The following is a 12,343-nucleotide window of genomic DNA, read 5'->3' on the forward strand; positions in this document are numbered from 1 at the left end:
CACAAATAGACTAAGAGATATCTCTCCTCCAAAATTGCAGCACCCTCAAAATTGCAGTTTTGAGAAAACGAGGAAAAACACTTCACAGCATGTAGGTGTAAATTATGTCAATGATTGATATGTCAACAAGATCAGAAACAGGTGGAAAGTGATCTGAAGCGAAAATTAATGGCCTATGCCAATTTGAGCCAAAGTTACGCAATAGGAAACGCTTGAAAGGAAAATTCCATTTGGGTACCGAAGACAACATAACCTTCTCAGCAAATTTTCTTTTGTCGTCACTGCATTTACCTTGGTTTCATGAGACTCGCAGGATTCCCTTTCTAGAAAAAAAATTTTTAAAGCAATAGCAAGAACAGGACCAGAGATATTGATCTTTAAAAAATGCAACACTACCAAAATTGGGGGATTGTCGGAAGCACTCAAGCCTCACGGCATTTAATCAGGAAGGGCAACCCCAAAGACCTCATGCTATTAAAATGCACCAGGAGCATAGTCGGGGTGCATGCTGTCGCGGTGTTTTCTTTTTTCTGTTTTAGCAACGCCAAGCGAAGCCGCCCGCTTCTTTGCAGAACGTACGCTACGGTGCAAGTCCTTTTCTTCAGCTCTCCTGGACCCAGTTGCTGTCACATTTGTACTGCATTCTTGCAGAATTGCTGCTGCTGTATGCTTGCAGCCGGCATTGAAGCGCAGCACAGCTTCTGCTGTGGCTGCTTCCACAGCAAACAGTGATGAGTGCCGCTCTTTGTGGATCAAGGTCCAGATGACCGAGTGGAAGCTTTCGTTCGAGTTCTGGGTCTTCCCCCGAATGCACCTCTGCAGCAGGCTCTTCTCTGATAAACGACTATAAACAGGCAAAAGAGCATCAGCCACATCTCTTGGCAGACTGTAATAGGGGATATGCAAAATTACTTAGTCATCTGGCAACATGCACACGCCGCCATCTTGTGTTGGGCGAGTACTTCAGACATATCGCCCGCGAACCCGCGGCTAGCCACCATACCGCGGCTGCCTTTGAATCGTCGGGCGTGAACTGGCTGATGGAACCGCGCTATCTTTGCTAATTCTATTTTCTAATTATGCGCTATCTTGCTAATTAGCACTATTTTTGCTAATTATGGCACAAGGGCAGCGTTTTCCCTCAAGCGGCCACGAGAGGTGGCGAAAGAATCTGGAGGATTTGCCGCACCTCACTGAGGACGATTTATCGCATTTCTGCTCGTCGGCAACTCCGTCGATGCGGCAGCAAAAGAAAGCGTATTCCTTCGCCGTCGAGGCCTACGCTGTTCCATCGTCGCTGGCCACTAACATCTGCGATTCGAGGTATGTGGAGTTATCTGTGTTTTTACATATGTTCGTCGCTGATGGACTTTGTTCTGCTGCAGTGTATTCAAGGCTTTCCCTCACTGCGGTAGGCGCGCAAACACTGGCGGCGCAGGAGCGACATAGTTTGACTGCTCATATGCGTCAATTCGTATATCGGCTACTATCTATATATGAAGTGCTTTTGGGTGAAGTGAAATCTCGTAGTTGTTTTCCCATGGACATGGCGCTTTCCGATTTGCATGTGTAGTAGGCTGCCTCTGGGCGCAGAATCATGATAAGCGATGTTTCCCCTCGGAGCGGGAACTCAAAAGACTCGGTAAAAGTAAAGATAACTAAACCTGAGGCGGGAACAGTTAAGATGCCTTCACATTGAGATTAAAAGGCTATGACCCTGCAAAAAACGAAGAATGACTCGGCTATAGTGTAACATCACATGCAATGATTATATTCCCAGAAGTTGTTATTCATTAAAATATTCATTTATTCATCGTTTATTGACCATTAGGGACATAATATGGAGGGGGGGGGACACAGAAGCATTCAACAGTCATGCACGATTATAAATATAGAAAAAAAGTGATCAAGGTTACATAAGGGGCATACAGAAGTATTTAGCAGTTACACATGAATATGAATATAAAAAGGAAAAACAAAACATATTGTAAAGCTGGGACATAATGCAAAGTATACAAGTGTACAACAACGATGTAGCTCCTTTTGAATTTTATTTTGTTTTTCTGCACAACACTGCTCGAGTGCCTTTACATATTTTTTGTAAAGTTGCATACCCAGAGGGATACAAAATTATCCTTAAGTCTTAGGATACCCGAGCCAGTTCATACCTATCCTCTTTTAAGGCTCGGATTTCAACAAATCATAGGATATAGTTTGGAAGCATCACCCTTATATAACAGTTTTCATCGTAGTGGGCCCAAATTTTTGTTTCATACCCTTGTTTGTTCGTGTATTGTAGTGTTCTTTTATTTTCACCTTTTTCTTTCTCATCCTTATGATGGCAACTTTCCTTTTATGTCATTGTGCAGATCTCATCTTAGACAATGGTTATGATCATTGCCATTTTATTCTCCTTGCAGGTTTGACATTGTCTATGCACGAGCGACATGTTTTCGGAGTCAAAAGAAGACTGGGAAACCATACCATGTGCTTCTTGCCTTTCGGCACACAACTGGTGCCATCACTGATGCAACCTGCGAGTGCCCTGCAGGGGCGAGTAGCTCATGCAGCCACATTCTTGCCGTGCTGCGGATGATAATCTTGCTCAAGAAGCAGGGTTTTAAAGAGGCTCCAGCTGAGCTTACTTGCACAGAGCTGCCTCAGCAGTGGAGGCGCCCTAGACGACAGGGAATCAGGGCAATGAATGTTCAGAACATTGATTGGAGGAGCCCACGGGAGAATGGCGTACCAGTGCCTTACCCATTACGGCTGTCTAATGCACCTGCACAGAAGGGGGACATGCAGCAAAACCTGAATGCCCTACATGCTCTGGGCAAAACACTTGATGACCTTGGCAGCCATGACTTTGCCATGGTGTTTCTGGCTGCTAAAAGGCCTTTCGTGGAAACAAAAAGGGGACCAGCACCACCCGGTTCACCACTTGCCTACCAACAGGCAAAGCTGCCTTCGGGTTTTAGGACATGGCTGTCAGACAACATTTTTTTAGGGTCTGGAAGGGTCACTGTCGTCCCTGACCTTCATCTTTTTGATGAGGTGGCAGACTGTAAATTTCCTGACACCTTATGTTCTGAAGAGCTGAATATATTGAAGGTAAGCACTGCATACTTTAAGCGAAATTCCAAGTTGCAGAAGGGACATGAATGCTTTAATGCCTGCGCTTTCTGCACTGTGGCCTCGAATCGATGTGGGTATTTTTTTTTTTTTTTTGCAAACAGTAGTGTCATTATTACAAAGTTTGTAATAGTGTAAAGGTATTGTCATAAAATTTCATCTAATGAAGACCACAGTATGTTTGTGAACTACGATAATCAAATCTAAATATGGGATACACAATAGATCATTTGAAACAAATCTAATGTGATGTGCTTGCTTTTTGTTTAGCCGTCAGCACACCGTAACGAATTAATGTGATATACAATGCTAGTCTTTAAAATGTAGACGGAGGCAATAGACATTTCTCATTTAATCACAGGAACTACAGCTGTCACCAGAAGAAGCGAGAGACTTGGAAAAAAATTCAAGGCAGCAGACACACAGTGCGAGGTGGCGAGAAGCTCGTGTGGCCCGATTAACTGCCTCACGTTTTGGGAGAGTCATCAAAAGGAGAGAAGAGTGGACCGATAAAGGAATCGCGAACATAGTTGAAAGTAAGGACCTCTCTCGTGTGCGCGCTGTTCAATACGGACTCCGAAATGAAAGTCTGGCTGCTGACCGGTACAGTGCCGTAATGCAGAGCTATGGACATTCTGTGTCACTTTTACACAGTGGCTTAGCAGTAAATCCAGAGTTTCCATGGCTTGGTGCAAGCCCCGACAGGTTTGTTTTCGACCCAGAAGAGGATACATTCGGGCTATTGGAAATTAAGTGCCCATATTCACTAAAGGACAGTCAACCAGAAGAAGCCATGATAAAGTCATCTTGCCTCACTTTTGGGGAAAATGGCCAACCGAGCCTCAAGAGAGAGCATGATTACTACACACAGGTGCTGGGTCAAATGGCTGTTGCTGGTTGCTTGTGGGCAGACTTCGTTGTGTGCTCAGAGAACTGGATTGCAGTGGAACGCATATGGTTTGACAAGGAAGAATGGCTTCAAATGCGTTCAAAACTTGACGCCTTCTTTTTTTCGCACATGTTACCGTATATCAGGACACGGCATCAATGTCACTAGTGTTTTGTTCATGCCAAGCAAAAGCCTAAAACAGAAATGTGCTTGAAATCAGTGATGCATGTGGGCTCTGTATCAAATATATATGTGGTATGTAAATAAGAGCCAATTTAACTACTGAGCAGAGTTCTGTTGACACTGCTGCTGAATATATAAGATGTTATCACTACTGTTGAGCATTTGGTGGAGACAGCAGCCTCAGGCTGAAGGAGAAAAATATTTTTATTGTCAATATAAAACTAATAATGGTACAATGCATCAAGGAACATGAATGTTGACATTAATATGGAAGTCTATTGCGGCTTCATTTCAGCTTTTTCATCATGAATACTCGACAGACACTTCATATCGTGCATATTATATAATGTACTGCTGCTAGCATTCTTTCCTCTTTTATTATGCACGAATGAGATGCATTCATGTAACCAAATTACTGTCCCAGTAAGCTTCAAGGGAAAGAAAGAAATTGACAGAGTGATTAAAAATGTTACTTTACTGTCAATATTGCACCACAAACTATATAACGGAAGTAGCTTGCAATAAATGAGTAAAATTCGGCTTAACTTATCAATAGCATAAGTAGCCTGGCTCGCATTTGTACTGCACATGAAAAGAAAATTCAATCAATAAAATTAAAAAGAGGCTTTCTGGCTATATATCATCACACTTAAAATGAGTTGCAGCGATGCTACCCATTTCATTTGCACTGTCTTATTCGAGTGCATCAGTACAGCATGTTCCATGCCTTTATTGAACCTAAAGTAGGTAATATGCAGTCATATGTGGCACCTAAATGTGCGTCAAAAGTGCTCGCAGCCCAATACAAATTGGTGACTTGTTTCAAATGTGTTCACAGCTACATTCCTTTTATGTGTATACATCTGTACATGAAAACAAAATGTCAGTCACGCTACCTTTGTCTTTTATCATGCTAAGCAAAGCCAATCCAGTGATAAAATGGCAATAAATGAGCTGTTCTATACGCACTACACTCAGACTGAATCAAGTTTTAATATATATGCTATACTTGACACTGCAAAGATGGTTTGTAATATTGAAACAAATCCTTGATTTTTTAATAATAAAATGGATTGCTAAAGCTATATGTCCTATTTGCCGCCATAGTGGCTCTGGTTATGGCACTTGGCTGCTGACCTGAAAGATGCGAATCTGCGGCAGGGATTTAACCTATTTCGATGAAGGCTAAATGATAGAGGCCCATGTTCTGTGAGATGTTGTGCACGTCAAAGAACCTAAGGTGACTGAAATTTCCTGAGCCCTACACTATGGTGTCTCTCATAGCCTGAGTGGCTTTGGGACATTAAACCCCAACAACCAAACCTATATATCTTACTTTATGAGCACTTGCTAAGGGCAGTTAGATTTGCTAACTCCGAGGCTTCAGTCGTGGCTATTTTGCTCTAATGGGATTTAAATCTTTAGTCACGAACGTTTGTACTTATTCAGACATTTGCTTCATCAGAAGTAGTTATGCTTCCTCGAGGTTGTATTAGGGGTGACTGGAAATTTGAGAGCCTTTGCAGCGTTGTGGCGGCACCATGACTTCTCACCGGTAGGACACAAACTGTGTTTGGGGCAGTCATCAGTAGATGTGATGTGGTAATATGTCGCCATCACAGCTCGCTGCATGGCATCCACATCACCTACATTTGATCGAAGCGCTCGGCCATAATATATTGCCAGCTTGTCAACTAGATCAGCTGTCAGCCTTCCTCTGCCACCAAGACTTTGCTTCCCTGCACCCTTGTGTCTCTGCAAGAGGTTGCGCAAAGCTGCTCGCATACGCTTGTGCACGTGATTTATGCAGTCCTCTTTGACTATTTCAATGTAGCCATAGATTGCAGCATCTTTAAGAGCACTGAACGTGCGACTGTCCCCATCGCATAGCATGGTTGTGTAGCGCATGTTGTGGCGCTGCAGAGATCTTTCAAACAGAATTTTGCCAGCCTCTACTTCCATTTGACCAGCCTTGGAGTTGGTGTTTTTTTGGCACTGGTGGCGTGATTTCCAAAGTTCGTAGCCGTCAGTGTTTGGCTTGGGACCAATTTCGCAGCCCAGACAAAAGTTTGACAACACCACATAATCAAGCACGTAACCAGTGAAGAGTTCCACCACGGCACCGACGCCTATATGTGATGAGTGTCCGCGCGTCATCCATGTGCCGTCGTAGCACACGGCAATGTTCCCCCTATGCCCAAAACACAAGTCATCGTAGACCTTCGCCACTGCCTGCGCGGCTTGTGCCATAGCGGTCGTGGCGGCTCGGGTAGCAGCGGGTTGCAGTGTGTTCTTCAGATGCCGTTGAAACGTCTTGTTGTGCATCCCGCGCCGCGACAACCCCATCGCCGAAAAGATATCGTTCATTGCTGTCTGGCCGTTACCGGTCGACAGCATTGCTCGACTAGCCAGAATATTCAGCTCAAAAGTATTGCACCTTTTCTCGCCGTCAACCCTCCGCGAGTTCCACTCGGCCGCAATCTCACCGCAGTTGTCGCACAGCACGATCAGTTTTACTGCGAGGCCATAGCTCCGGTCGCTGGTAATTAAACGCACGCATCCACGACACGTTTTGCACCGCACGGCATCCAGAAGGATATTCACAATGCTGAGGTCAATTACCGCATAGGAGGCTGTTCCGTCCGCATCTGACTCTGCGGACGCACCACTTGCATCGGCGAACAGCGCGGTCTTTCGTGCCGTCGCCGGCGTCGATACCAGTCTATCAAGCGTAGCCTGCTCACGGGCACTCACTTGAGTTATGTCACTGTTAGTGACAGGCGCGGTATCAATACGTACACGACTGCAGTCGGCACGAAGAACGGCGCCGTTGTCCAGCGGAATCGGAGAAGCGTCGCCGCCCGCAACGTGATCGTCACACAATCCCGCAGCACTGGCACTTGCTTCTTGCACAGTATGCAACGAAGTCGCATTCTTAACTCGTTTCTTTGGTTGCTTTCGCCCGAACTTGTGCAAAGAGCGGTACTTCTTCGCGCCTGGCATGACTTTCGCGTTACACTAGCGTGGTCGGCAGAAAGACAAAATGGCGTCACTGGGAGTCCGCATTTCAGGGCTAGCTTGCCGGAACCAACCAAACGACGCCAATTTGATCACGTGCCTTAACCGGCCAATAGTAGCGCGCGCTGCATGCTATCTTTTTGTTTGTTTTTATGGGGAAGGCGGAGCGCACAGGGTTGCTTTCCGAAAGAAAAAATAAGCCGAAAGCGCGCGCTTTCGAACGAGACCAAAATCGCCGCGGTGGAGCGCGTAGTTCTCATGCGCCGGGCGATCGAAATTGGGTGTCGTTTGTCCACAATTTAAAGGGCAGTGGGTGTGGTACTGCATTTTTTAATCGCTATAACTTCATAAATACGCGGGGTATAAGGATGAAAATTTGCGTGCAGATGCGGAATGGTGCGAGGAATACGAAAATGAAAAAATTGAAAATCCGATTTTCAGGCCGATTTTCGGTGCCAAAGAGCCGTGTCCCCCCTTAACAGCAATGCATATTAACAGTTGGTGTCATTTCTGCACTGCCACAATTCACTTCTTCAACCTCGCACTGTTGCTCCCTGCTACTCAGAAAAGACAAACTCGAAAAGAGAAACTGCCACCAGCTTGCCCCCCCCCCCCCCTATTTCTTTTTATTTTTATTTTATTTTTATTTTTTTTTTTTGCTCTTTTTGGAAGGCGTTGAAATCTGTTAGACATTTTCAGTAGTCTATATACTGCATTTTTGAAGGCAGGTATAATTTAATAAATGGCAGCAGCTTTACCATAAAATAACTGTCCAGTGCACTCCACTGATTGAGGTGGCCGTGGATCGCTTCGGAGGCCTACGCGGGCACTCTTTCTCTGCGAACGTTGTTTGTTAGTGCAGTGACGTTAGCTATGGGACCCTAGCTGGACGTATTTATATTGGTTTGCTGCAGCTTTGATGATGCTTAAGCATGAGGTGCTTTTAGCTCCCTCCCCTTGAAGTGACGTCGAGCCGAGTTTTCCGCGGAATGTACATGTCGATCCGCACCCCCTAAATTTGGACCTCTGCGAAGATGAAATGAACGGCGGCGCAACAAGGAAACTAACAAGGCACAACACATGCGTGCATGCATGTGGCGTCCCTTTCAATTGTTAGTGTCCTAATTGTTGCGCCGCCGTTCATCTCATCATGCACCAACTCGCCCCTCAGGCCGTTATTCTTGGACCGCTGCATCCCCAAAATTTTACCTCTTCCGAATTTGACCAGAATTGGTGTTCACTCTAATTTGAGCATGGGGAATTCAGGACCTCCGAATTGAGGGGGTCAGCCGCAAAATCTGGTCATCTAGTCCCACAAGATTATACTTGTTCCCAATTTGACCAAAATATGTTTCTGACCTAATTTGACCATTACTCTGCAGTAGAATACAGTTTGAAGGCCACTTTGTGCCCTCTCTATGCGCGATATTGCTTAACCCCACCACGGCGGCCGTGTTTCAGAAGCGAAACGCAAAGGCGTCATTTGGCTGTGAGATGCAGTGCACGTTAAGATTCCCTAGGCGGTCGAAATTATTATGCAGCCCTCCACTGCGGCACCTCTTCTTTCACTCCCGCCTCTTCTCTTATAGCGCGGTTCAGGTGTCCACTGAGAAAATATGACCAGTACTGCGCCTTTCCTTTCCTGAAAACTAATTTATATTTTAAGCATACCGCGCTCGACGGCGTCTCATTTCTGCTTCAGCCCGCCTCTCCTCTTAAAGGGCCACTGTCCAGGGAAGGCCCTTTTAAGAAAAGGAGCCCAGTGTTTCGATCAGGTACCGGAGATAGTCTGTGCAAAATTCTACAGCGACACGCGCGCCGCAAAGCATCGAAAATACAATTCAAAGCTCCCTCATGCTCTCCTTTGAGCTGCACTCGGCACCGCCGCGGTGGATCCTCCTAGTGGTCAAGTGATAAGACACTCGCCTATTGAACCGGAGTATCATTTTCCCATCCCATGAAAAGCAGTGCGAAAAACAACGAAGCACAGACTGGAGAATCATCCAGTGGTCTTCTTTTTAACATCATGCAATAAGTAATTTTAAATTTACGCGCGTATAATGCTAGTTGCAATAACCTCCTCGAGAGGGCAGATCATAAACAAAGTATTATTTCTTGCAATTCGAGCGAGCTTTTTGAATAAACTGTGCAATAAAATTGAAAATTTAATTAAAAAGAACACGCGGGGATATAACAGATCTATAATTGTCTTACTAGAAATAAGAAAATTTTTGCGATTGAAGTGTAATTGCGGAATGTGAAGCTCAGCTCACTATACTGATATGCTAACATGAATTCGCAGTATAAATAGAAGGACGCAGGACAGCGAGGCGTGCTTCACGAGGCGTACTCGTGGAGCACATATACTCCTCGATCAATGAGCTGTTGTGTGGATTGTTCTGACACGCACAGGCGTGGACTGTTCGACATTTTTTTTTTTTCTTCCATTTTTACTAATTCGACTGAGTTATTTGTTTGTCAAGGCGTCAAGGATAGTTTCCAAATTGAAAAATGGCCTTCAAGCCTACGCAAGATGCGGCGGTGCCTCGACGTGTTTTTTGGATATTTTGGAGCCGTATCGCAAAATGTTCCCGATTCCAGCGGTTCTTCACGGACAGCAGCAAGAATCTCCTCACAATGAATTCCTTGTACGTCATAGCAGTGACAAATGCCACTGTAGTGAAAGTAATCACGTTCGGAACGATTGCTTTTTCGTCGAGCTGGTGAAACCGCCCGCATGTATATATTACGAGTGAAAGTTCAATGTGCACTCCTTGCTTTCCGAACGCTTACATGAATTTTGAGCTGTGCATCGTTCTTAATGTTTACAGAGATCCGAGCGTTGGGATTGAGCTTGTTACGTATCGATGACTGTGTTTCGTGTGTGTGTTGTGCTTCAGATCTGTCGTGGGTGCAATGCGACCTTTCTGTTCGCGTGCGCGAAACAATTCTACCTACACGGAGAAGCGTCGCCACCAGGCTTGCGATGGTAGGTTGTCTGATGCGCTTTATTGGAATTAATTAATCGTGTTATGAGAGCTCTTATACAACAGGGCGCCGACGGGATTGTTTTTAATGTTCTTGGCCTCTGCATAGCCGTGGGTTGCGCATATCCATGGGGGATTATGGCCTAGATCTAGTAGTGAGAGAAAAAAACAACAACAAACAAACAACCGCATTGCATCATTTTTCGGTTAAATGAAGGATCACTGTAGAACGGCGTGAGGAAGCCAGAAAGGTCTGTAATATTAATAAAGCTAGTGAAACAGATTGGGCAGTTTATGATACAGAAAGAAAAAAATATATTGACACAATCTGAAATTAAATTTCAGATTTATCTGTTAACAATCAGTTTCCCAATTGTTGCCAAGATTTAGTGCTGAATGAATAAAAAATAACCTTTACATTCTTGTTCTTTAAATGGAATGATCACTAGAAATGGATTGGGAAGCCAGGAACGTCTAGTCTGTAAGATTAAGAAGGTTGATATGAAACGTCTGTCTGTAAGAGTAAGAAGGTAATTAGTGAAACAGACTGGGAAGCTTTATGATACAGAATAAAAAAAAATGTTGAAACAATCTGAAATGTAATTTCATATTATCTGTCCACCATACAGTTTCCCAATTAGAGCAGTACAAGGATGGAGATTTTTCTGCACTTTATGCTAAGCACCTAGGCCTCATGATATTCGCACCAAAAAGGAGAGAAAAACCAAAACTCACATAATGAGGTGTAATAGAGTAAGGTGGTGGTGGTGAAAACTTTATTTCCGTAAAGAAAAGAAAAGAAAAACATTTGTCAGACGATCAATGGGCTTCTTTTCGTTGGCTTCGTGATGCGGTCGTCAGACCATGTCTTTTGGAGAATCTCCAAATCAGTACTCTCGACAGAAAACTACTGGCTTGAAAGTGCATAGTGGTCCATATACTCAGCTTGCTGTCACATATGGCTCACAGCTGATAGTGTGAATTTTGGACACCATAAAAAAACATCTGAGTGCAATTTCATGGCTTAAGAGCAGTGTTTAATCTGGCATGCCTTGGGGGTGCATGAACTGACACTTCATAAGAATGACGAATGCTTATATTGATATTTCACACAGGCATCAGTGAGCAGAAGGTTAAGTAATTTAGTTGGTGCAGGTGCACTCGGACTGAGTTTGCTAAGAAATCGGCTACTGTATTCCACTAAATTCCACAATGCCTGGTTCCACCACCGTTCTTTCACATTCGCTAGAATGGAAATCCAAAGGGACCCGCAGAAAATAGCATCTCACAAGCTTTTGGACACTGAAGACAGGCAGTTTGCATATGCAAGCACTTCGGACATCACACAAAATCGTGTGAGCAGCCAATTCAGTGGCAAGAAATTTGGCTACATATATTGTCATGTAATATAAGTTTCCCTTTTCATGTCTTGTGGATACCCGACAACAAAACAAATGCCTATCATAATGGCCATAGCATGTACTACATGTCATTTACCACAGATTTCATGCTCCCATTGATGCATTTTTCTGTTGTGAAGTTTTACTTGATTTTTTTTATTAATGAAATTGCCTGCAAGTATATATTACATCTGAAAACCCACTATGCATGATTATCTCACCTAATGCTGAAATTACCTTGGATATGTGCAGCTAGTTGCATTCTTTCCTTCCCTTACAGTCACCATGCACGCATGGTATTGTCCCTGCAATGTAGCCAGCACCAATAATATTGTTGCTTGTTTATGTACAATGCTTGAGAACAGCCATTTATGCGATGTGATCTTACTGGAAACTGTTTCAAATGCATTAGATGATCTTAGCTGCATGGCCATCTGTTCTCTGACGTGACTACAGAAGTGTCGCTGCCACTCAGCGGCTTCATTCTTCATAAAGCATATTTCTTGTGATGATAACTCGTTATCGGTGTTTTGACTTGCGTGTTCTCTGTGGTGCTCCTCATTCTGATTAATCATTGTGTATAGGGGCTGGTACTAGAATGATATGGTGATGACACTGTTGTTATTTTTCTGGTCTCTCTGGAAATTGTGCATATCCACGATGAGGTATTATATATTAAGGGTTTAGAGCTGAGCCAAAAAACAAGAAGTGTGATACTTGTCCCAACAGATCAA

The 12,343-nt window shown here is 44.1% G+C and overlaps 1 protein-coding gene across 1 annotated transcript; it reads left to right on the forward strand.

Moving 5' to 3' along the window:
• The first annotated feature begins 993 nt into the window (after nucleotides 1-993).
• Nucleotides 994-5,715, forward strand: LOC146206593 (uncharacterized). The gene is made up of 3 exons (XM_084591339.1): nucleotides 994-1,323; nucleotides 2,421-3,111; nucleotides 3,494-5,715. The coding sequence occupies exons 1-3, from the start codon at nucleotides 1,118-1,120 to the stop codon at nucleotides 4,187-4,189; spliced, it is 1,593 nt and encodes a 530-aa protein (XP_084447465.1). The 5' UTR covers nucleotides 994-1,117; the 3' UTR covers nucleotides 4,190-5,715.
• Nucleotides 5,716-12,343: the final 6,628 nt, after the last annotated feature.

This window comes from Amblyomma maculatum, chromosome 1 (assembly GCF_055883805.1).
Source record: "Amblyomma maculatum isolate TAMU_Amacu chromosome 1, ASM5588380v1, whole genome shotgun sequence".
Taxonomy (NCBI): Eukaryota; Metazoa; Arthropoda; class Arachnida; order Ixodida; family Ixodidae; genus Amblyomma; species Amblyomma maculatum.